This window comes from Cetorhinus maximus, chromosome 13, assembly GCF_964194155.1.
Source record: "Cetorhinus maximus chromosome 13, sCetMax3.hap1.1, whole genome shotgun sequence".
In the NCBI taxonomy this organism is placed as follows: domain Eukaryota; kingdom Metazoa; phylum Chordata; class Chondrichthyes; order Lamniformes; family Cetorhinidae; genus Cetorhinus; species Cetorhinus maximus.
Genome location: NC_135891.1, coordinates 82093722 through 82120827, shown reverse-complemented (window position 1 = coordinate 82120827; position 27106 = coordinate 82093722). Strand labels below are relative to the sequence as shown.

Below are 27106 nucleotides of genomic sequence, written 5' to 3'. Positions count from 1 at the left end.
TGCTGCACGGAAGCAGCCTCCATTAAGTTGGTAGCATCCCCACATATAGTGGGGATGCTGCTCGGACACGTGGAAGATTGCTCCTAATTAGGATCTCAATGATTTCTATTAGCTGCCTGTCTCTGTTCAGCGGGAAACCAATCCGTCTGCTGGACCACCCTAGGGAAACTTCCATCCTTGTGTGGCTCCCTGCTATTTTTTGGACCCCCCAATGTTCTCCAGTTCACCAAGCTGGGGCTGGAAAAATTCCACCCTATGGGACTATCATGTGGATCTGGCACCAGTGTAAATTGTGGTCATTAAAGGTCAAAACAATGAGGACAAGTGAAAAAGAAGTGGTCTTTTACCCAGGAGAAGCAATGTGAAGATAGGTAAGATATTTAGCAGCAGAGATTGTAAACCTTAAACAGGATCTTCAGACAATGAAGTACTTTTGAAGTATGACTGGTGTAATTTAGGAAACACAACAGCCAATTTATGCACAGCAAATGCCACAGACAATGATGACCAGATAATATGTTTTAGGTAGAGGGATGAATATTGGTTAGGACACTACTGCATCCTTCACCAGCCCTTCTCCAAATAGTGTCATGGGATTTTTTAACATCCACCCAAGGGGGCAAACAGAGCTTTAGGTTAACATTTCATGTGAAAGATGGCAGCTCCAACAGTGCTGAACTCACTCAGTGCTGTAATGAAAAGGGAGTATGGATTATGTGCTCAAGTCTCTGGGGTGGGACTTGAGCCCATAATCTTCTGACTTAAAGGTGAGAGTGCTGCCATGAGGCAAAGCTGACACTTTTATTCTTGGTGTGTTTACTAACCTGGTAACTTGTCTTTTAAGACACCACAAGACTGCGCCTTTAAAGGTGTTCCTACCTCCATCAGTAAATGATAGATGGAAATGTCATCCTAGGATCATCCAAATACACGAGGAGCCCCAATTTCAGTCCTGCACAATGATGGAAATGAATTTGGTCCAGTCCTCATCGCAGTAAGTCCCTAGTCACACTGTGGAAAGTAGCAGGCATAAGCGGGAGGAGGAATAATTGAGAGAGAATCAAGGCAAGACAGCCTTGCTGACCTGCTCGACTATCCTTTCGGCCAGAAGCACTTTGTGGCTTCATAACAGCCTGGGGGGAAAAGGAAGAAAATAGGAAAGAACTCACAAAAGGCAAATGAAAATAGTTGGAAGAAGCTGAGATAGAGAGCTGTGGTGAAAATTATGAGGTTATTATTTGGAGAACCACTTGATTTTCTCCACAGATTCCAATCAGATATGACAGCTGGGATGCAGAAAGTGAGGCATTTTTTATTTTTGTCTCTTTTTTCAGGTCAGACTTCCTCTTTGTCAAGTTAATTATCTCCTGTTCCTCTTTTGTGTTGAGGTTTAACAATATCTCCAGCAGCTCAGTGATCAAACAGAAGCTTGTGACCTGGTGTGCCATTCTCCCCTGTTTACATGATGCTGCAGTTCCAGTCAAATTAAGAAGATGGAGACTCAGACATCCCATTGCAATCCAACTCCAGTTGCGTACATGCTATGCTGGCAGCCGCCCTTGAAACCCACAAAAAATGTGGGACTTCAAAGCTATCAGGTCTCCATAGATGATATCCAGGCTTGGACTGATGAGTAGCAAGTAACATTTTCCCCACAGAAATGTAAGGCAATGCAACCTCCAACAAAAGCAAATCTCTTCTTGACATTCATCACAGAATACCCAACCATCAACATCCTGTGGGATCATCATTGACCAGAAGCACAACTGCTCAGCTGGACTAGCCACATAAATGCCATGGCTACTGCAGCAGGTCAGAGGCTGGGTATTCTACAGTGTGTGGTTCTACAAGGTGACTCACCTCCTGACCTTTGAAAGCTTCTCTATCAGACACAAATCAGGAGTGTGATGGAATATTGTTCACTTGTCTGGAGCGCAGGTCCATTAATACTCAAGAAACTTTATGCTATCCAGGACAGAACAGTGTGCTTTATCAACACTCTATTTACTAGATTAAATGTGTACTCTCTCAATGCACTGTGACAGCTGTGTATTCTCTACAGGATGCACTGCGGTAAATTGCCAAGACTTTTTCAACAGCACCTCCCAGACCTACATCACCTAGAAGGACAGGGGCAACAGGCAACATCTCCAAATCTCCTTCTAGTCGTACACCATTCTGACCTGGAAATATATCGCCTTTCCTTCATTGTTCCTAGCTCAAATCACTAAAACTCCCTAACAGCACTGTGGGACCACCTTCACCATTCTGATTGCAGTGCTTCAAGATGAAGCCCACCACATTCTCAAGGGCTCCGAAGGATTGGAAATTAATGTTACCTTGGCAGCAAATGCCTATGTCCTGAGAATACATTTTAAAATAGTTTAGCCACTTTATATTACAGAATGCTGATGACAGAGAGTTCTCGTCCAGCTAACTGCATTCACCTATAATAAAAACACCTCTGATCAACCAACAGTGCAGTCCTTGAATAGGAGGGCAGCAGGAATTCGCCTTTGGCTTCTGCCTTACTGGTCTCTCAGTGGATGTCAGGAAGTGTATGAGATTGAGCTCAGATTCTCCTCCCTGGGAGAAAGGGCCTTGCCTTCATGACCTGGTCAAGCATTTTCTATTGTTATATTTTCCTCCTACTATGCTAGTGGTAAGAGTTGCACAAGAAGAGACTGGAATGTGAGACATTGTGGAAAAATTCCCTTCCCTGCCTCTTCATTTCACCACATGCCAGAGCTCGGATGAATTTGTTAGCATTTTCCCTTTAGCTTCCTCCTTTTCCCGTGTTCCTCTTCTGAAGGCGAAGACTCCTGTTGGAGTGCAGCTCCATGGGTTCCACGATTTCAGCTTGAGCCACTTTCTTGAATGTCACCAGGCTAAAAGACCAAGGGAAGCATCATAGTCAAGACGATCCAAAGAGCAAGGAAGTTCTCATGGGTCTCCTAGGCAATATTCTCCGTTTAACAAACATCACTAATACGCGAAAGGCGCTATAGAAATGCAAATTCTTTCCACGAAGTTGAATTCTTTCTGGGGAGACAATTCAGGAGGCGAAACCCTGTTTAAGTAAACAAACCACAATCGAATCCCTGTGCACGGAAAGCGAGTCCAAACAGTGGCCTTGACTCTTGCCTATGTATCTGTCAGATCGCATTTCCCGTCTATGTCACGCAGACCCGGAGATGCTTTTTCTCCTCTTTGTTGGCTTGCCATTGGGTGTTTTTTATAAGCGGCTCTTTCGTCAGCAAACTGCGAGTTTGAGAAAAGTTCCGGGTTGATGTCGCTACCACCGTTGGTCCATATCTGCATTTGACAGGAGGATAAGTGAACAGGTAAGAGCTTGGAGAACGGGGACGGGAGACCGAGTCCAGGGGGAAGCGAGACTGGCTTGCCTGCTCTGTGCCGCTGGAATTGTTTCTCTCTTAAAAGGGTCCTTAGGTTGAGCTTTGAGCAGCAGAGGAACTCTTTCTGGGGTCACTGGACCCGGAATCGGTGGTGAACTGGTGGTAACGCTCAACATTCACTCACACCACCACCGGCGCTGCCTTGCAACTTACTCGTTTAAAAGCAGTCGGCAAGCATGACCCAGACCTCCCTGTCGTTTGCCATTTCAACACCTCACCCTGCTCTCATGCCCACATGTCCGTCCTTGGCCTGCTGCAATGTTCCAGTGAAGTCCAACACAAACTGGAGGAACAGCACCTCATCTTCCGATTAGGCACTTAACAGCCTTTCGGACTTAACATTGAGTTCAACAACTCCAGACCATGAACTCTCTCCTCTATCTACACCCATTTTTAATCCCTTTTTTCAATATTCATTTTTGTTTTTTATCCACTTATTTTTATTTCCATTCATTCATTGTTTTATTCCCCCCTCTTTATCCCATTTTCGATCCCTTTTTTTGCCTTCCTCCACCGCCTCCTCCCCCCACCCAACCCCCACAAGGGCCATCTGTTACTTGTTCATGTTGTTCTTTTCAGAGTACTTACCCTTGTCCTGCTATTATCACATTCTGCTTTCTCATTTTGAAGCCACTGTCAGCACCTTTTTTAGCCCTTACCACTTCCATTAACACTTCCTTTGTCTTTTTGTCCATGACAATCTCTCCTTTGCCCCCACCTATCGCTGACCTTCTATCCAGCTTTACCTGCTCCACCCCCTTAAACAGCATAAATTTCATCACATTTCTATTTTTCTGTAGCTCTGAAGAAGAGTCATACAGACTCGAAACGTCAACACTGTTTCTCTCCCCACAGATGCTGTCAGACCTGCTGAAGTTCTCCAGCATTTTCTGTTTTTGTTTCAGATTTCCAGCATCCGCAGTATTTTGCTTTTATCATTTAAAAACATATTAAGAAGAGTTCGGGGAGGGGTAACCTGTGAATGATTTCAAGCATGTACGGGAAACATTTTTTAAGAGTTCCAATTTAGGAAAAAAAAATCACATCATAGTTAAGTAAGAACATAAGAAATAAGTGCAGGTCTGGGCTATTTGGCCCCTCTCAAGTCTGCACCGCCATTCAACAACACTATGGCTTCACAGGACATTGGACCAAACACGATGAAAAGTCCTGTAAATTAATGTTGAATTGAGAACTTAACAGAAAAATGAGGATAGTTTGGAAGCGAGGATACAGAAAGTGGAGTGATTGAAGTAGATGTGACTGTGACAGAAAAAATCAGATGGAGTCTTTATAGGAAGCAGGTGGGAAGATGGAAGCATACTCCAAGGTAATTGTGGGAGTCAGTGGGCTTGTAATAGATTTCTGTAGAAAGTTTATTGTTAGAATTATCGAGAAAAAACATCCAGAGGAAAAAGGAGAGAGATGGACCACGCAAAGGTGAGAGATGAGTAAAAATATTCCAGGTTAGACAGAGAGCTGCAACAACATTGACCTCTTTCTCATTTTGACTGACAGGGAGGGGTGCTGAGTACAAACAAAGAGTATTTCACATACCTTGTGAAAAGGACAGGGTTAGCTAGGACCCATGCGAGCTTCTTTTGTACTATCTCTTATCTGGAGTGAGTGGAATTAAAGATTCAAAGTAAGAACAGGTTTGGCAAGATGGCTGTTACTGGTTGGGCCACTATTGAAGGAGGAAGAAAAGGCTGGGAAAGCTTCCCTGATAAGGAACAGAAATGTAAAGTGATTTTATATTAGTGGTGAAAAGAAGTTTGATAATTACTTCAGGGTTAGAATTGGGACAATGGAGTGCTGTACATGAGAGAGCTAGACTGAAATGAGGAAGGCAAGTAGTGAGTAGCTATCATGGCAATAGCTCTCGATGAAAATGGCCGGAGGGAAGGGTGGAGGAGGATTGCAAAGGATGGAGCCAGCAAAGAAGGTCAGAATCACTGGAGGAGTCACCTTCGGGACAGAAAGTAAGGCACTGAGTTGAAAGCACCAGCAGAAGAGCTCAACTGCTGCTACACTTTGCTGGGATAAAGGGGGATGAAACTAAGATCCTCACTCAGGACAGATCATTCAGGGTTGGAAAGGGTAAGAGTCAGCGGGGATACTGAAAACCTGCCAAAGGGTAAGATGAGAAGGGGAGATAGAATTGAAAGAAAGGGAAGGGGAAGAGAAATCAAAGGTTGGAGTTTCCAGCTTTTGTTACTTGAAAGGAAAATTATTTTTCTTAAACTATCAAATGAGATGAAGGATGATGTGGAATTAAGGACCAAGGCAGCTGAAATATTCATCCCCATCCCCTTTCCGACCCCCCTTTTTCCAATAATTTATAATTTTTAAAAATTATATATATATTTTTAATATATTTTTCTTTTCCCACCTATTTCTATTATTTTTAAATTTATTTCCAAACATTGTTTTATCTCCACCTTTTAGCCTATTTTGATCCCTTCCCCCCACCCCACCCCCACTAGGGCTATCTGTCACTTGCTCGTCCTGCTTTCTACCCTTAATGTCACCATTAGCACATTCCTTAGCTAACATCACCACCATCAACACCCCTTTGTCCTTTTGTCTATGACATCTTTGGCAATCCCTTCTTTGCCTCCACCTATCACTGGCCCATATCCAGCTCTACCTGTCCCACCCCCCTCAACCAGCTTATATTTCACCTCATTTCTATTTTTCCTTAGTTCTGATGAAGAGTCGTACGGACTCAAAACGTTAACTGTATTCCTTTCCGCAGATGCTGTCAGACCTGCTGAGTTTTTCCAGCTATTTTTGTTTTTGTTTCAGGTTTCCAGCATCCACAGTATTTTGCTTTTAGCTGAAATATTAATTGGGCTATACTGCTGAAGATGGAGGTCCAGAACATATGGAGTGCACTTAGTAGAAGGTGGATTACATGTAATAAAGTCATAGGGAATCAAAGTGTGAGGAATTGATATACTTCTCTGTTTTTTAAGATGTTAAGATTGTTTGAAGAAAATATAATCATGAATGGGTAATATTCCGGGTCACTGATTTGTGGTTTTCATGGTAAAATGAATCAATGATTGTTATCCCAAATCCAGTAAAACTGATGGAAAATTCTCTGATCTTGTCTAACAAAAACAGGAATTTGACCATAAATCAATAGGCCTAATTATAAACTGGTAGAATTTGATTCCCGATCATCAGTAAAATCCCTGTTGTCACATATAATAAAAATGGAATTTGGCTTGATACTGTAAATCAGTAGTCTCAATAATATGAATGAAGCTGTTCCTGATGTGCAAGTAATTTTATTTCTGTAACAATGGGATTATTTTTAGTGTTGAGCAAACTGAAATTAAAATTCCAAGAAGGACAGTATTCCCAAGCATGTCAGCAGGGGAGTTGTCCCCCTGAAAAAGATTATCTTTAGTTTTTCTTTCTGTATCTCCATGGGTTATGGACGTTATAGAATATAAACAGATGATTGTAAAATATAACAAGCTTCATTTATATTTCCTTCTGTTGTGAACAGTGAGGAGTAGAGGCAAAGTTGTGCCCTTCCTGTATCTGTATTGAGACCTCCCAGCATTCCACACTGGTATTTTTTCCATTTCTATGCAGCCAACCCTCCCTGTGGCTTTGGGAAGCCAAGGGGATGTTCGCTCTACTAATTGACCTCTTGGAGAGAGGGCATTATATTTGGAAAAATGGATATCTTGTAACTTAATTTAGGGCTTCAGGTAACATCAGGGTCTCAAGAGTGAAGCTTGATCTGTCACTGAACCCCAAGTCTAGATTGCTGCCTTGAACTCATTCCTATGACCTGCCAGTATTATAAATTTAAATACACTGTTTAATGATTATCTTCTTCAGTTCTTTGCCCAATGGCAGGTGTGACCCACAGTGCCACGACCTCCACCATGGGCAGGAAAAGGAGACAGGTCCCAAATCCACCCCAGTCAGAATGGGGATTGAATCCTGTGCTGTTGGCACCAATCTGATCCACACCGGCTGTCCAGCCAACTGAGCCAACCAGGCTCCCAGGGAGTCCAAGTTGCTGTGACAACATACACTTTTACATGCATGTTGTAGCCTGGAGCCAGGAATAGTGATGGTAGAGACTCCAATTTCTTTCGATCACATGGCTGACCAGGAATCTCTCCTATTCTTACTGCCTGTCGTTGCTGTGTGTTGGGAAGGGTTTACAAGTTGATAATCAACCTGTTTGGCCATGTTCTGAAAGCACTTCCCTTGGCCACCAAGTCCTAGAATGGGACTCGAATCCAGAGCTTATGGCTCAGAGGATATTACACACTGCACCACAAGATGTCCTTCGGTGAACTAATACAGGTCTTAAAATTATGAAGGAGCTTGATAGAGACATTTAAAACGGCTGTTTCCACTTTTGGTGGTTTCAGAAACCAAAGGTCATGAATCTAAAATAGCCAATAATAAATCCAATAAGAAATTTAGGAGAGACTTCTTACTTCAGGGAGTGGTTAAAATGTGGAATTGGTCACCTCTGAACTGCACGGCTAGCAACTGAAAGTCCCCGTGGGTTGTACGCTTGGCACGCAAAAACATTTAAAACGGTTGTGTGCATAAACAAATCGCATGGGCATTCCAATAAAAATTAGAGCATACACTGCTTGTTGCCATGTGGAGCAGTTGAGATTAATTGCATAGATGTATTTCACTAGAAGCTGGATAGGTACGTGAGAGGGAATGAAATAGAATGTGCTGACGGGTTCAGATGAAAAGGCGTGAAAGGAGGCTTGTGTGGAGCATAAACAATGTTACCGACCAGCTGAGGCAAATGGTCTGTTTCTGCACTGTAAATATTGTGTACAGACTTTAATGTGGGCTAGGCTGGGATGCATTCATAACATGGCCAAACAGGCTGATTATCAGCCTGTAAATTCTTCCAATATGCTTGATGGCAAGTGGTAAGAATTTGAGTTCCCTGGTCTTGTTTTTGGAAAAATATACTTTATTCATAAAATATCTGAAAGAACATTTCAAAATGGCCATCACAAATAGTGCAATCATATTCCAGTTTTCCACATAGATCATGAGGTGCTTCAATACAATCAATGAACATTACAGACATTTCAACATGTTCATTACAGTTCGAGTTTCCTGGTCAGCCATACTGCAGAAGGCTATGGCAGCCACTGTGATACTTTGTCAAACATAATCATGTACCAATCCATGGTCGCCAACACCCTCTAAGGGCATGGTACCTGAATGAGGAGGAGGAGGCTGGAATAGGGCAAGAAAGTGGATGGGGTTATTTTGGATTTTGCTTGTAGTGGCATTTTCATTTAACTTCTATGTTCTCACCTACTTTTCTGCTTATGCTGGGGTCTGGTCACATGGTGGTGGCTTTTTTTTGACACCTTGCCTCAGTGGCTGTTTTTCTTGTGTGACCTTGGACAGTAATCACTGCATAGAACATAGAGGTTTACAAATTGCAGTGATAAGGGGAAAGAGTGAGAGAATGGGATCAGCTGAGTGGCTCTTGCAGAGAGCTGATGTGCACACAATGGGCAAATGGCCTCCTTCTGGGCTGTAATCACTAGGAAATGACCAAATAATCTGATTTAGTAATGCTGCTTGAGGTATAAATTTTGACCAGGGAATTCCCCTACTCCGCTTCAAATCCAACGTGGTTGACGTAAAAGGCAGACTGCAAATCTGTTACCTCTGCTGTAGTGGAGTCTAGTCCCAGAATCTTCGCCCCCCACATCCCCCATAATTATGGTTTCTTATCCGTGGCATTATTCGGAAGAATATATATGAACTTTGTGACTTTAATTTCCTTTTTATAATGGGATTCCCAAAACTGCAAACAGTACATAAAGCACATTAGAGCCAAGCCTGCTTTTGTCCCCATGTGTCTACAGACACATCTTCTAACAATAGATACTAGTTAACAATCAGAATTGGCTGATTTTCCCCTTTTTTTTATTCTTTCATGTGATTTGGGCATCGCTGGCTAGGCCATCATTCATTGCCCATCCCTAATTGCCCTTGAGAAGGTGATGGTGAGCTGCCCTCTTGAACCACTGCAGTCCATGTGGTGTAGGTACACCCAAAGTGCTGTTAGGGAGAGAGTTCTAGGATTTTGACCCAGTGACAGTGAAGGAATGGTGATATATTTCCAAGTCAGGTTGGTGTGTGGCTTGGAGGGGAACTTCCAGCTGGTGGTGTTCCCATGTGTCTGCTGCCCTTATCCTTCTAGATGGTAGCAGTCGTGAATTTGGAAAGTGCAGTCTAAGGACCATTGGGGAGTTCCTACAGTGCATCTTGTAGATGGTACACACTGCTGCCACTGTGTGTCGGTGGTGGAGGGAGTGAATGTTTGTGGGGGTGCCAATCAAGCAGGCTGCTTTGTCCTGGATGGTGTCAAGCTTCTTGAGTATTGCTGGAGCTGTACTCATCCAGGCAAGTGGAGACTATTCTATCACACTCTTGACTTGTGCCTTGTAGATGGTGAAGGGAGTCAGAAAGTGAGTGGGTCACTGCAGGATTCCTAGTTTCTGACCTGCTCTTGTAGCACAGTATTTTTGTGGCTAATCCAGTTCAGTTTCTGGTGAATGGTAACCCCCAGGATGTTGATAGTGTGGGATTCAGCAGAGGTAATGCCATTGAATGTTAAGGGGCGATAATTAGGTTCCCTCTTGTTGGAAATGGTCATTGCCTGGCACTTGTGTGGCATGAATTTTACTTGCCACTTGTCAGCCCAGGCCTGGATGTTGTTCAAGTCTTATTGCATTTGGACTGCTTCAGTATCTGAGGAGGCGTGAATGGTGCTGAACATTGTGCAATCATCAGCAAACATCCCTATTTCTGAACTTATGATGGAAGGAAGGTCATTGATGAAGCAGCTGAAGATGGCTGGGCCTAGGACAATACCATGAGGAACACCTGCAGTGATGTCCTGGAACTGAGATGACAGAACTTCAACAAACACAGCCACCTTCCTTTGTGCCAGGTATGACTCCAACCAGTGGAGAGTTTTCTCTATGATTCCCATTGATTCCAGTTTTGATAGGGCTCCTTGATGCCACTTTCGGTCAAATACTGCCTTGATGTCAAGGGCAATCACTTTCTCCTCACCTCAGGAGTTCAGCACTTTTGTCCATGTTTGAACCAAGGCTGTAATGAAGTCAGGAGCTGAGTGGCATTGGCAGAACCCAAACTGCGTGTCAGTGAGCAGGTTATTCCTAAGCAAGTTCCACTTGATGGCTCCTTCCATCACTTTACTAATGATCGAGAGTTGACTGATAGGGCAGTAATTGGCTGGGTTGATTTTGTCCTGCTTTTCATGTACAGGACATACCTGGGCAATTTTCCTCATTGCCGGGTAGATGCCAGTGTTGTAGCTGTATTGGAACAGCTTGGCTAGGGGCACAGCAAGTTCTGGGACACAAGTCTTCAATATTATTGCTGAAACATTGTCCGGGCCCGTAGTCTTTGCAGTATCCAGTGCCTTCATCCATTTCTTTATCACATGGAGTGAATCGAATTGACTGAAGACTGGCATCTGTGATGCTGGGAACCTCTGGAGGAGGCTGAGATGGATCATTCACTCGGCACTTCTGGCTGAGGATTGTTGCAAATGCTTCAGCCTTATCTTTTGCAATGATGTGCTGGGCTCCCCCATCATTGAGGATGGGAATATTTGTGAAGCCTCATCCTCCAGTGAATTGTTTAATTGTTCACCACCATTCATGACAAGATGTGGCAGGACTGCAGAGCTTAGATCTGATCTGCTGATTGTAGAATCACTTAGCTCTGTCTATCACTTGCTGCATATGCTGTTTGGCATGCAGGTGGTCCTGTGCTGTAGCTTCACCAGGTTGATACCTAATTTTCATGAATGCCTGATGCTGCTCCTGACATGCCCTCCTGCACTCTTCATTGAACTAGGGTTCATCCCCTGGCTTAGTGGTAATGGTAGAGTGGAGGATGTGCCAGGCCTCGAGGTTATAGATTGTGTTTGAGTACAATTCTGGAGCTGCTGATTGCCCACAGTGCCTCAAGATTGCCCAGTGTTGAGTTGCCATATCTGTTCGAAATATATCCCATTTAGCATGCTGGTAGGGCCACAATGGAGGGTATCCTCAATGAGAAGACGGGACTTCACCTCCACAAGGACTGTGAGGTGGTCACTCCTACTGATACTGTCATGGATAGATGCATCTGCGGCCAGCAGGTTGGTGAGGATGAGGTCAAGTATGTTTTTCCCTCTTGTTGGTTCCCTCACCACATGCTAAAGACTCAGTCTAGCAGCTATGTCCTTTAAAACTCGGCCAGTTCGAACTCTACTGGTGCTACCGAGCCACTCCTGGTGAAGGACATCAAAGACCCCACCCAGAGTACATTCTATGCCCTTGCCACCCTCAGTGCTTCCTCCAAGTGGTATTCAATATGGAGGAATACTGATTGGTCAGCTGAGGGGATGCAGTAGGTGGTAACCAGCAGGAGGTTTCCTTGCCCATGTTTGACATGACGCCATGAGACTTAATGTAGTCCGGAGTCAATATTGAGGACTGCCAGGGCAACTCAATTTTAAACCCACTGTTAACTTAGCAGGTGGTTAGGATCTGGAATGCACTCCCTGAGAATAGCAGGTCAAACCTAGGCCTTCTGTTTCTGTCTAGCTCAGTTCCACACAGGGTAGTATAACCTACTGGACTCAATGTTGCCTTCACTCTACTCCAAGGTTTATGATAACCTTTTAGTCTTTTCTGAGGATAAATAATTATGGAATAATTTAAAGTTCCTGGAAGAATTTTTGTTAATCTCATTGAAACACATAAGATTCTGAGGGGGCTTAACAGGGTAGATGTAGAGAGAATGTTTCTCTTTGTGTTGGAATCTAGAACTAGGGGACATAGTTTCAGAATAAGGGGTCACTCATTTAAGGTTAAGATTAGGAGGAATTTCTTCTCTCGCCAAGTGATGAATCTTCAAAATTCTCTACTCCAGAGAGCTGTGGAGACTGAGTCACTAAATATATTCAAGACTGAGATAGACAAATTTTTGAACTGTAGGGAAGTCGAGGGTTATGGGCAACAGGCACAAAGTGGAGCTGAGGCCAATCAGCCATGATCTTATTGAATGGCAGAGCAGGCATGAGGGGCCGAATGGCCTACTTCTCCTATTTCTGATGCTCTGGTTAGTGAGCAGCTCTGTGTTAGTGCCGTAAACAAATGTATCCTGTGTTTGTCCATTAGCATTGATTACCACTGAATCTTTTGGATAAGGTACTATTCTGCTGTGGCGATCTCTTGGATCATTCAGCAGGCAACCCAACACACACACAGGATCAAATGTGGAATCTTTGACTCAGTATCAAACTGGGCAGTGCCGTTAATTGAGTCATCATTGTGGACTTAGTTGAATGGCTTCAGATAACTAATGTCAATCGTTAAAAGTATCAGCTCCACCAGTTTAATCTTTACAATACCACCTCGTTACTGCACAAATTAACATTAGGGTTCATGCCATGATCCTCACCTGAAGTGACGTTCACAGGGAGCACTAGCCAAAAAATCATAGGCTCGCAGTGTTTGATTTTCTTATGCTGTTTAAACTGATCGATACAAAAATCAAGCACTGCCAGCCCATGATTTTCAGACCAACTCGTTTGTCAATCCCAAACCTGGGGAGAATGCTGGAGAAAAGGCAGAGATAATGAAGCAGAAAGAATTTTGTAAATTAATTCCATAATAAGTTTCTGTAGTTGTACAGTTAAATTGGGAACATCTGTCCGAGGAGTATCTGGACACCACCACACCAGAGAGTGAGGTGAGAATCATGTTCGTTTCCCCCCCCACTCGGTCTCCCTCAGTGATGCCTGAGGCCTATCCTTCCATCTCCCACCCTGCAGTTCGGACACAGAGGGAGGAATCGAGCTGCAGAGGAGCTGGTGACTGTTACTGTGATATCGGTGAGCGTGTGGGCTTTATTTAAAACAGAGCGGGGAGACTTCAATTAAAAAGAGCGCGGACAGCAGCTGATTGGTGAGTATTTCCAGTCTTTAGATTAAAATTAAGGTCTGTAGTTAGTGATTAGATTTCTCTTTATTTTCTCTTTCTTAAAATAGCTTGTTGAGTATAAGATCGATACTGGAGTAAATAATTAATTTCAATAAAGTGTAAAGAGCAGGGATACTAGAGTAATTAATTAATGAATTAAATAAAATAAGATAGCGATGCAGGACGGGCGATGTGTTGCTGCGGCATGTGGGAGCTGCTGGACACCAAGGTGATCCAGAGCAAACACATCTGTAGTAAGTGTTTGCAGCTCAATGAACTTCGGATCTGAGTTAAGGGCTGTAGAGAGGACTTTAAACTAAATAGAGAGGGGACAAGTAGACTCACAAAGCAAAAGGATATGATGGCATTGCAGGACAGCTACTTAGGTAATGATACCCAGAGTGTGACAGGAAGGGACAGAGTGTACAAACATAAAAAAGCAGCAGCAAATAGGGTCAAAGGGGGTAAAAATGGTAAGAAGGCACAAATAATGGCTCTTTTCTTAAATGCATGTGGTATTTGGAACAAACTAAATGAATTAAGTGCGCAAATAGAGATTAATGGGTATGATCTTATAGCCATTATGGAGACATGGTTACAAGATCAAAGGTGGGAACTAAATATTCGGGGGTATGTGACTTTTTGAAAGGGCAGGTAGGAAGGAAAGAGTGGTGGGGTAGCTTTGTTAGTACGAGATGGAATAAATACGATAGCAAGAAATTATCTTGGATCAGAAAATGTGTAATCCCTATGGGTGAAGGTAAGAAATAACAAGGGGAAGAAGACACTGGTGGCAGTAGTTTATAGGCCCCCTAACAGTAGCTATGCCGTCGGACAGAGAATAAATCAAGAAATAACGAGGGCATGCAAAAAAGGTAGCATATTAATCATGGATGACTTTAATCTCCATGTAGATTGGGAAAATCAAATTGGCAGAGGTAGCCACGAGCAAGAATTCATAGAGTGTATTTGGGACAGTTTCCTAGAACAATATGTTGTGGATCCAACCAGTGATTAGGCTATTTTGGATCTGGTAATGTGTAAGGAGGCAGGTTTAATAAATGATCTGAGTAAAAGATCCCCTAGGAAACAGTGACTATAACATGGGGGAATTTAGCATTCAGTTTGAGAGTGAGAAACTTAGTTCGGAAACATCTGCTAAACTTAAATTAGGCTAATTACAAAGGAATGAGGGCAGAGTTGGCTGCAGTGGACTGGGAAAGGAGTTTAGCAGAAAAGACAGTTGATGAACAATGCAGACATTTAAGAAGATAGTTCATGACTTACAACAAAGATTTTTCCAGTGAGGAAGAAAGACTCTAGGAAGGGGATAAACCAATCATGGATAACCAAGGAAGTTAAGGATAGTATCAAAGTGAAAGAAAAAACATACAATGTGGCAAAGATTAGTGGTAAGCCAGAGGATTGGGAAAGTTTAAAAACCAACAGAAGATGACCAAAAAATAATAATAAAGAGGGAGAAAATAAACTTTGAGGGTAAACTAGCAAGTAGTATAAAAACGGACAGTAAGAGCTTCTTTAAACATATAAAAGAACTTCTTTAAATATATAAAAATGAAGAGAGAGGCCAAAGTCAATATAGGCCCCTTAGGGAATGAGGCTGGGGAAACTATAATGGGGAACCAGGAAATGGCAGAGCAGTTGAATAAATACTTTGCATCAGTCTTCATGGTAGAAGACACTAATTGCATACCAAAAATACTAAATAATCATGGGGCAAAAGAGGGGGAGGAAATAAATACAATAATTATCACTAGAGAAAAAGTATTAGGGAAACTAATGGGGCTAAAGGCCGATAAGTCACCTGGACCTGATGGGATGCATCCTAGGATATTAAAGGAAATAGCTGCAGACATAGTGGATATACTGGTAGTAATCTTCCAAGAGTCCTTAGATTCTAGAAAAGTCCCAGAGGATTGGAAAACTGCCAAGGTAACACCCTTATTCAAAAAGGGAGGGAGACAAAAAACAGGTAACTATAGGCCAATTAGCTTAACATCTGTCATTGGGAAAATGTTGGAGTCTATTATAAAGGATATAATAGCAGAGCATTTAAAAATGCATAACCTAATCAAGCAGGGTCAGCATGGCTTCATGAAGGGGAAATCATGCCTGACAAATTTATTAGAATTCTTTGAGGAGGTAACAGACAAGATAGATAAAGGGGAACCAGTAGATGTAATATATTTGGATTTCCAAAAGGTGTTCGATAAGGTACCACACATAAGGCTACTTAATAAGCCCATGGTGTTGGGGGTAGTATATTAGCATGGATAGAGGACTGGCTAACTAATAGAAGACAGAGAGTTGCATTATGGGGGGCATTTTCGGGATGGCAACCTGTAACTAGTGGAGTGCCACAGGGATCAGTGCTGGGGCCACAATTATTTACAATATATATTAATGACTGAGATAAGGAAAATGAATGTACTATCGCCAAGTTTGCAGATGACACAAAAATTGGTGCGAAGGCAAGTGGTGAAGATGACACAAAGAGCCTACAGAGGTATAGAGACGGGTTAAGTGAGTGGGCAAAAATGTGGCAAATGAAATATAATGTGGGAAAATGTGAGGTTATGCACTTTGGAAGGAAGAATAGAGGAGCTGAATATTATTTAAATGGAGAAAGACTGAAGAAAGCTGCAGTACAGAGGGATTTGGGGGTCCTCGTGCATGAATCCCAAAAAGCTGGCATACAGTTCTGCAGGTAATAGGTAAGGCAAATGGAATGTTGGCTTTTATTTCAAAGGGAATAGAATGTACAAATAGGGAAGTCTTACTTAAACTATACAAGGCACTAGTTAGACCACACCTAGAATACTGTGAACAGGTTTGGTCCCCTTATCTAAGGAAAGATATACTGGCATGGAAGGCAGTCCAGAGAAGATTCACTAGGTTGATCCCGGGATGGAAGAATTTTCTTATGAGGAGAGGTTGAGTCGGTTGGGTCTGTACTCGTTGGAGTTTAGAAGAATCAGAGGCGGCGTTATTGAAACATATAAGATTCTTAGGGGGCTTGACAGGGTAGATGCTGAAGGTCGTTTCCCCTTATGGGAGAGTCTAGGACCAGAGGGCATAATCTCAGAGTAAGGAGACACCCACTTAAAACAGGGATGAGGAGGAATTTCTTCTCTCAGAGGGTAGTCAATCTGTGGAATTCTTTACCACAGAGGGCTGTGGAGGCTGGGTCGTTAAGTATATTCAAGGCTGAGATAGACAGATTTTAAATCAGTAAGGGAATCAAGGGTTATGTGGAAAAGGCAGGAAAGTAGAGTTGAGGACTATCAGGTCAGCTATGATCTCATTGAATGGCAGAGCAGACTCGATGGGCCGAATGGCCTACTTCTGTTCCTGCGTCTTATGATCTTCACTGGAAGCAGAGCCAGTTTCTCTCTCTCTCTCCTTCCTCTCTCAGCAGTATTATAGTAGAAGCAAACAAGAATGACTGATAGGCAGGAGTGGGATCGACAGTACTTCTCTTTCTTTTGCCACTCAGTCTTCCTCTCTCTGTTGTCAGTGTCTCAGTCTCCACTCCAAGTATGCCTTTTCCTCAGCTCTCATACTGTCTCTCCAAGTCACTATCTTCTCGCATAGTTTCTCTTCCTCCCAAACGGTGTGATAGTCATTCTCTCTTTCTCCCCTCTCAAGCCTGCATATCCCTCGCAGCACTGTGTGGGGAGATGTTAAGTGGAGGGCTGACAATTCCTCTTGTGGAAGGAGATGACTATTTCAGAGTGTATTTTGTCTTAACAACCATTTCAAAAACAGTATAGGCCAAGACATGAGAGCAGTTTACCTGCCTGGTTTCTGGATGCAGTTATCATGTGGCTTGGGAGAATGAGGAAAAGCTGACATTGGAGAGAGAGAAAAACGAAGTGCGAATTCTCACCAAAGATGTTGCATCTTCACCTATCCACATTTCAAAATAGAATTTCTAATACAGTTTTCCTGACTGAGATTTGCTACCAGTTGTAATCTTTTAGCACTGAGGCTGCTTTGTTCTTTGTACCTTGGCACAACACCAATCAACATCGTGAGGTTCCACTTTCTAAATATGTCACACATAGTGCTTTTGAAAGGATTGGAATAGACTTAGTTTTCTGCTGCTGTTTTTGATGGTGTTGTTTTATTGGCTTTGTACCTGGAAATGTGGGGCAAGTTGCCAGCATCTAAAGATGGCTCTAGGGCTGTGTGGATGGTCACCCAGTTTGACATTTCTATATTCAGGACTTAATCCATATTGATCTTTCTCCAAGTGTGGAGCCACAATATTCAGTAGCATGATAAGTGTGGTGAATGTGACTGAATTACTGGCGAGGCTGTGGTAGGAGTGGCGTGAATGTCACTGTTTTTTAAAAAATTTATTCTTTCATGAGATGTGGGTGTCGCTGGAAAGGTTGCCCATCCCTACTTGCCCTAGTGGCTTGCTGGGTCATTTCAGAGGGCAGCTAAGAGTCAACTACATTGCTGTGGATCAGGAGTCACATGTAGGCCAGACCATGTAAGGATGGCAGATTTCCTTCCCTAAAGGACATTTGTGAGCCAGATGGGTTTTTACAACAATCAATGATAGTTTCATGGTCACCATTACTGAGACTAGCTTTCAATTGCAGATTTTTTTTAAAAATTAGTTGAATTCAAATTCTACTAGCCGCCATGGTATTTGAACTCCTGTCCCCAGAAAATTAGCCTGGGCCTCTGGATTACTATTACCACTATGTCACTGTCTTCCCAAATGTAGGGGTGCAGATTTACTGCTATTATACCACTTAACTCCTACTGTATCGAGAGATACATTTTACTGGAGTCCTAAGATATGATACAGTGTATTAGGTTGACTTGAGGTGGATCTAGATTCTTAGTTCCTCAACACAGTGAATTCCTGATCTCAACTCTTCTGTCAGGTACATAAGAACAGGAATTGGACATTTACTTCTTTGAACCCGTTCCGCCCTTCAATGAGGTAGTGGCTGATCTGCGAGCTAACTCCATATGCACACCTTAGCCAAATATCCTTCAATAACTTTGGATAATATCAATCTGAGATTTAAAATTAACAATTGATCCACATCATCAGCTGCCCCTTGCTGAAAAGAATCATGTGCAGAAGTGTTTTTTTAACTCCTGAAAGGTCTGGCTCTAATTTTCAGACTGTGTCCCCTAGTCCTAGACTCGCCAATCAGCGGAAATAGTTTATCTCTGTCTGCCTTATCTGTTTCCCTTAATAACAGGAGATGTTCAGGAGATCATAGATGCAAAGGCCCAGGCATTTTGCCACAGGATGGGAGGGAAGATTGGGGGTGATTACTCTGGCATAGGTATTAACGGAGATTTGGAACAGCTGAAATCTCCAAGTTTTCATCCAGAGATGGTTAGTAGTGCAGGGATAATATACAGTTGATCTTGTATCTGCAGCTCAGCTCAGCCAGTCACACTCTTGCTTCTGAGTCAAAAGATTGTGGGATTAAACTGCACTTGAGTACATAATCTAGACTCACTCTTGGTACAGTACTGCATTGTTGGAGGTGTTGTCTTTCAGATGAGATGTAAAATCAAGTCAGCCTGATTATGAGGTTGTAAAAGATTTAATGCACTATTGAAGGAAGGAAGTTCTCCCCGAGCCCTCTTCTAATATCACACTTCAATTCAAAAAAGTTAAAAACAAAAAGCAGACATTTCAGTCTTTTTTCAGCACTGCCCTAGGAAATTTACAAATCATTTGGTCTGTAAACTTTCCAACATGAAGCAGCAATTCAACTCGTTGACCTCAGGCTCAGTTTACTTACAGTGATTAGACCTATATGTAAATTGGATATAGTGTGATTTTACCTGCAGAATGATGTAATGGCCCATGCTTTTTGGGAAAAAAACCTGTATTTAAGTTGGTGTGATGGTCCCTATAAGAACCAGGTTTCATTGGAAGATGATTTCTTGCAAAAAGCAACTTGCTTCCAGTAACTGATCATATGACCAAGCTGCCTAGGAGATAAACATTAGTAAAGCAAAAAGTAAACAAGAAGTTAATTACAGAGGGGAGTAGATTCCTGGGTGTGGTTATGTTTTTAAGCAGTTTAGTTTAGAAAAAGCTGGCTGCAGGGAGCATCTCTTTCAAACAGAATTCAGTTGAAATTTTGTATGCTAGCCAAAAGGAATTAAAACCCTTGATAACGGAAGAGCTCTACCAGCAGTGAGGTGGACTTCTGGGATAGCCAAGCTGGGAAGAGAAAGAAAGAGAGAGTCCCTAGATGCAAGACTCCAGAGTTAAAGAACATTAGAACCAGGAGATTTCTTATCCGAGGTGGCTACACTTAAGACGTCACCAACGCCTGTCTTGACGTGGGTGTCTACAACTGGGACAGTTGGAGGAGATTTGAAGGGACAGCCTTGCCAGAAGTTAAGCGGATGGCCCAAGAAATATCAACCATGATACTTTGAAACAATACTCAGACCAAGTGATTAATTTTCCAATTTCTGTTAATTATCTGACTTGAGCTTTTTTGGGGTGTAATTCAAATAGGTGTAGAAGGAAATTTGAGTTAACAAGTTTGGTTTAGAGCATAAGTAACTGTGTTCACTGTACTTTTAATATCTTTAATGTAACTGACTATGATAGAATGTAGTTATTAGTACTCATGTTCTTTGATTTCTGTGTAGAAAAATTATTTTGTTTTAAACAGTGAACCTTGTGGCTTCATTCTTTTAGTAAATACCTGGATGTTTGGATTTCCAAAATAAATGCTTTATTGTTCTCTACTGAGATCATAAAAATAATACATTTATATGGTATAATACCCCTGTGCTTATAAAATAGTCCAGCATCTGGCATACTGTGAATAATGCCATTGGTCCTAAAATAAGTTAAATACTATTGTAAGTTAAATATTATTTAACTTAGGAGATAAGATTTCATGAATTTGCAGTGCGATGGGAAAAACCATTAAATTCATTTGTTGGTTTCTTTTGAATAAAGCAAAATTTCTCAAATGGTGTTTTGGATGCAGATATGGCCCTTTGGATATAGATATGATCCAACGTAACAATGAACCATAGAGACCAAATTCCCGAATTTGAACACCATACTGCATTGAGTTAGCTTGTTTCAACTAGAGTGGCATTAGGCTGCTACATTTGAACATGCACAAAGAATTTTTTTTAAAAATTCATTCATATGATTTGGGCATCGCTGGCTAGGCCAGTATTTATTGCCCATCCCTAATTGCCCTTGTTCAGAGGGCATTTTTTTTATGAGTCAACCACATTATTGTGGGTCTGGAGTCACACGTGGGCAAGACCAGGTAAGGACAGCAAATTTTCTTCCCTAAAGGACTTCAGTGAACCAGATGGGTTTTTACAACAATCTGCAATGGTTTCATGGTCATCATTAAATGGTTTAACTCCAATTTTTTTATTGAATTCAATTTCCACCATCTGCCATGGTAGAATTTGAACGCGGGTCCCCAGAGCATTACCCTGGGTCTCTGGTTTACCAGTCCAGTGACAATACCACTACGCCATCATGTCCCCCTGGGAGGATGGATATCCTTCTCCTGATTATTAATCATTATCTCCCACTCTAATGTGTGAGCATAGACATTACATGAAGAGAGGATAGCTTTATCCTGTGATGTCCTCTATGGGTAATTAGCCTATTGACACTCATAAGTTAGGTTCGCAGATGAAGAATGGCTACTTGAGCATGGAACCAGACTTCAGTATGACCAAACAGCATGAAAAAATAGAGTGGAGAAAAAAAGCATACAAAATTTGCCCTGAAAATGTTGTTGCCAAGAAAAATAACTTTTATATTCCCATTCTTTTTTAGATTGTGCTGATGGAGCCCAGCAAAATATCTCGGTCAACCTGAGCATTGGCATTTCAAGATGCAAATAGGGTTTACAGACTGACAAACTTCCCTTCCAGTGGATTGTGCCCAAGAGATGGACTCCCATTGTTAGATCAGCCTGAATGGAATTGGAAGCAATGTTGAAACGCAAGCTGGTTCCTTTGTATTCCATTAGTCTAGCCCTGTTTTGACACCAGGTGAAATTATGGCAGAGGATTGTGATCGTGCTCCATCTCTTGATGATTTGTTTGACATTTTGTCTGAAGTCACAGAGAAAAGACTGTTGAGCCTGTGGTATAAGTTCAATCCTGACAACTCAAGTGCTTCAAGGGTTCACCGACTCCTGTGCAGCATCGTATTATTCTTCTTGAAAAGGAAAGATGAGGCTGAGAGAGCAGCAAGGTCAGTGTTAAATGAGATGCCAGCTAACAGATCCGCTTTGTACATATTTAACAAAATTCGAGGTTCAACAGGTGGTGCAGAGGGAGAAGGGGAAGCATCTGAAATGTCAAATGCAGAGTTTGCTGCAGAAGATGGTAGTGTTCTTGCAGACCTGGCTTCGATGCTCGCAGTGCTTGTGGAAGAAAATCTGTGCAAGCCCTCAGTGAGGAACCGGGCCTGCCAAGCCGCCATCAGAGCATTCAAGTCCAACAATCAAGACCATAGCTTGGATCTTCGGGAACTTATTGAAGGATTTAGGTTGCAGTTTGGTCCTCTGGATTTTGAAGATGAGGAGGAGAATGCTGAAGTATCACCTCTGAAGTCAATTGAAGTGCCAGTTCCGAGTGTGAGATCAACTGTTGCATGCAGGACCAATCCGATGACCGTCCCAAGTCAAAAACCGACGGACTCATTTAACACTTCAGAAATTACAATACCCAGCCATTTTGAAATCAGTGCATCTCCTACTGCATCATTCATTTCCAATTCATGTAGAGACAATTTAAACTCCTCAATAGCAAACCCTGAAGAGAACGCAGTTAACCCTGCCAATTCCACCAATGTATCTTTGAATAATTATAATAATGTATTGAATTTACCGTCTGACGAATATTCGGGAAGGGAGAAGGTGACCCACAGCATTGGGGCTCGGTGTGGAGAGCAGGACAATGTTCTCTCAGTTTATTCAACTAAAAGTTCTTCAGGAGCCAAAGTAAATGAAGTGAGACCAACTGAATGTACTGTAAAAACAAGCGGTGGCCAGGTAGTTACTTCAAAGTCAAAAATGTCAGGAAATGTAGAACATGCCAATTCCATTTCACATGATCCTTCAGTGGGAGTGACCAAGCTGTCAGCAGGTGACCAGCCTAACTCTTCGGAAACCAGGTCTGGTAAATTCAGCCCTCCTAAGGCAGTGGAGGAGAGCTTTGAGAACAAGTTTTACCCTTTTGTTATCTTGCATGCCCCAGAGGATATGGAAATTGCAGAAAATATACAAGTTAGACTGGAATCATTAGTGAATATGGAGGGTGCAACGTTTTTTGAGGAATTTTCTCTCCCAGGGCGGTCTCCAATAAAGTGTATTGAAGATGCAATTAACAACTCTGCCTTCACAATCCTCCTCCTCACAAACAATTTCAACAGTCGTTGGGAAGAGTACAAGACCAATATTGTCCTGATAAATTCGATCAATAATGAGTACAAGCATAACACAGTCATTCCACTGCTACCGAAGATGAGTCGGATGTCTAAAGAGGGCATCCCTTTTGCACTGAGTGCTATTAATAGTCTCGATGAGAATTCCAGACATTTTGAAAGACATGTAAGAAGGACGTTTACTTCGGTAGTACTTGAGAAGCATAAAAAATTTTGGCTTCAGGAGCAAAGGCAAAAACAGATTCAAGAAGAAGAAAATCAGGTCAAAAATGACCTTCAGAATGCCTGGAAAACTCTATCAGCTCAAAGGAATAATATGCAATTGTACGCTCAACTAGCTCAGATGCAACAATTTGCACATTCATCCTATCCAGGACCTGGCACAGCTATTGGACACACATACCCCATGCTAAACCCACCGCTGCATCCAAACTTTCCTGTATTTCCACCTGGTATTAATCTTCCTTTACCATCGGTGTTACCGAACCAGCCAAACTCCAACCCGCAGTCTGCCTTCTACTCATATATGCAACCACCCTTATGCAATAGCCAAGGAGGTCAAAATGTAACTGTCAGTAGTTCTACACAGCAGCAAAGCCAAGGCACTAACATAATCCAGATTCAGCATGCCAGAAATGTACAGATAGGAGATGCCAACCAGATGACAATAACAGAATCCATTGAGAGCAGTGAAAGCACAGATGGTGAAGAGGAGGTGGTTAGTGACCACAATTAGATGTCTTAAAAGTTATTTTTGATCAATGGAGAAATCACAGGCCAGCAGAATTGTGGATTCTGGTAAAGCTACCAACTGAAAATGAAAACAAATGTAAAGTGTATAATTTTCTTTACCTTGATGACAATGGCTGCACAGAAATGCTCTGATTTGTCAGCCGTCGAATCAATTTTTATTACGTGGGGTAATTTGCCATACCAGGTCCCTGCTTAATACATAGTCTGAGTTTACCTCTCTAATTGCTGCAAGGCTTTGACAGGGAAGCTGCAACTGACCTCAGCAACCCTAAGCTGCTGCAGGATAGTCAACCCCAAGCTACCTGCTCCTGATTGACTCTGACGGACATGAATATAATTGACAATGCAGTGCTGTTCCCTGCTCCTCCGCCATAATCAAATGCTCTTTGTTTAAGCAGAGTGGTCACTTGGTCTTAGAGGAAAGGAATGGGAAAACACCATTCACAGAGCTGCACCCGTGTGAGTTAATACTGTATGGTAATAACGACGACTGGGTCCCTCAATGGAAAAATAAGTGAATTGCAAAAGAACCAATGGTGACATGAGGAAAAATCTTTTCTTTTTAACCAGCAACTGTTTAGGATCTGGATTGCACTGGCTAAGAATGTGCTGGACGCAGGGTCATTCATGGATTTCGAAAGAGAATTGGATAATTTTTTTAAATTATTCATTCACGGGATGTGGGCGTAGCTGCCTAGGCCAGCATTTATTGCCCATCCCTAGTTGCCCTTAAGAAAGTGGTGGTGAGCTGCCTTCTTGAACCGCTGCAGATTACTTGAATTGAATAGACAGGGGAGTGAGCCTAGCTAGGTTGCTCTTGCAGAGACCTGGCACAGACATGATGGGCCAAATGGCCTCCTCCTTTGCTGTAACCATTCTATGTTTGCAACAGTAACTACACTTCAATAATATTATACATTATTACTGTATAATATTAACTCACATTTAAACCAAAAAAATTGAGAGCTGAAAGTGGGTGGAGTTGTTAATTGTTGACATTAGTTATCTGACTTTGGGCTGCTGACTTTCAAATTTTCCCAATGATGCAGTGGGCAAAGGTAATGCTGATACTGAGCTAATTATCTGAAGAGAAAACATTTGCAGGGCTACAGGGAAAGGGCAGGAGAATGGGCCTAGGGTGGTTGCTCTTGCAGAGAGCCAGCACAGATATGACGGGCCAAATGGCTACCCCTTTGCTGTAACCATTCTACGATTACAACAGTAACTACACTTCAAAAGTAGTTCATTGGCTGTAAAGTGCTTTGAGATGTTTGGTGGTCATGAAAGGCACTATCTAAATGCAAGTTTTCCTTTCTGTTTTCTGCTTTTTGGGAGAGAGATAGGGACACAAAGTGTGTGTGAAAGATGAAGGGCAGGTAGAGAAACTTGTGCGAGTGAGAATATGAGGAGAGAAAAATGGGGGGAGATTGTGGGGAACAGACAGAGAGAGAGTGCACGGGTTGAATGAGGAAGAGTGAAGAGAAAGTCTGGGGAAGGAGAGACTGAAAGATTCTGAATATTGTGATTAACTAACCTTGGCAGTTTCATCATGAGGACTACAGTAGCTTTAATTAATTCCTAAAATAGAACTAGTTAAAATTATTTACTGAATCCTTTATATTTTCTTGGTCTTTTTTCCATTGAAACACACAGTTATCATTATTGCTCTATAATATTAACTCACACTTAAACCTTAAAAAACTGAGCTGAAAGTAGGTGGAATTGTTCGTTGTTGACACTAGTTATCTGACTTTGTGAAAATTTTAAAATCAGCAGTCCAATGACGCAGTGGGTGAAGATAATGCCTGGTGTACTACTGAGCTGTGCAGGGCAGGACATTTTAGCTTTGGCTTTTCCCTGTGCCTTTCTGGAGGTGCTCACTCCCTTTCAGAGGTACATTTCAAAGTCGGTGTTTGTCTGGCCCACGTCTCTGTTTGTGTTGTGCTAAGGCAGCAAGTCTGTCCACTGTGGGAAAACATTACAGCTGAACTCATACCTAGTGTGACCCACTGCCCACATAGGATGGAGACAGTTAGGGAGTGAGAGTAGTTGGTTTCTGTCATTGGAGATCAAGGGATAAAATTGGAAGAAAAAAATCACTTCAGCCTCTGAGATGCACAGGTTTCTTTTTTAATCTAGCATGCAAATTTAAAGAGACGATGTTCCCTCTGGCAATTAGAATTCAAGTCTTCTTAACAGCAATATCGAATCCTGCATGAGGTAATAAGTTTCTTCTTTAGTCGTTTATCCAAAAAACTTTTTTATTGAATTTTACCAAAAATTATTACAATCAATTCTCCACAGTCTCTGAGTTAATTGGAAATCGGGAATCTCATTTACTGAAATTTCCTTGTCATATTTCTTGACCATTCACTGAATCGTCAGAAACGTGTTGAGGGAACAGCTAATAAATGATGGGTAAAATGGATATAAGAACTTGCAATTGGTTAAGGACTGAACAGTATTGTTAGTCTCTACCAAGCCAATTTGTTTGTTTTAATCCAGCAGTTGACATTCTGACACTGAGATTGACACCATGCATGTGCAGTAAGCACTCCCCCTAGTGTTGCAGCACAAATAAACACAGCTATAAAATTGTGGCCTTGAAATTGCATTGTGGGACAGTTGCTATGAGCATTTAACCTATGGCTTAACACCACTGCTAAAATGGTGGTGAGGGGAATTTCAGATGAATGGGTCAAGCTTTTGCATGCTGATAATCTCAAGGCCAATGTGTTTTTGGAAGTTTTTTAAAAAAGGCAACTGGAACCACACTCCAGCTCGACCAGTAATTGAAAGAAAAAAAATCTCCAGTGGGTTTTGACATAAAAGTCGCATCTAAAATCTTAGTTTTCTCTCTTTCAGCTGCAGATTTCTGGCATTTTTTTCAGCATAAATAGTCAGATTTCACATTCCACTTGCTTCATAACTAGATATAGTCCTGGATGAGCTGTAAAACGGATACTGTCTCTCAATAGCAAATTAAAATAATTCCATATTTTGCAAAAATGTAGCTGCATTTGTTGACTATTCAAATTCTAGGCTGTCTACCAGTGATAAAAGTTTACTGAAAAGTTTTTTTGGCTCCTGTCTCCATTTTTCTGATACTTTTACGGATAAACTCTTCTATTGTAGTATTTGCATCTGGAACAGATTATTTAATCAATGAGCAGTTTCAAATCTTTGTCAGATTCAGCCTGATAATGATGTTATTGATGTTTACTGTGGAGCTATTGTAATAAAAGTGAAACCTGTCTTTGAGTGTTGACTTAGAATTAACCCCTACCCATAGCTGCTCTGGAACATTAGGCCTGCTACCTATCGATGGTCGACATTGCAGTTTGACTCATTATAGAAAGGCACCAAGCCACTGAAATTAGGCACCTGCTCCATATGATAAAACATAACTAGTATTCTGTTACTAGATGTCACTGTTGTTG

The 27106-nt window shown here is 42.0% G+C and overlaps 1 protein-coding gene across 1 annotated transcript; it reads left to right on the top strand.

Moving 5' to 3' along the window:
• The first annotated feature begins 2802 nt into the window (after positions 1-2802).
• Positions 2803-26743, top strand: ticam1 (TIR domain containing adaptor molecule 1). Its single transcript, XM_078555670.1, has 2 exons — positions 2803-3344; positions 21297-26743. Exon 2 carries the CDS (start codon positions 21523-21525, stop codon positions 23647-23649), a length of 2127 nt encoding a protein of 708 aa, XP_078411796.1. The 5' UTR covers positions 2803-3344; positions 21297-21522; the 3' UTR covers positions 23650-26743.
• The last annotated feature ends 363 nt before the right edge of the window (positions 26744-27106 follow it).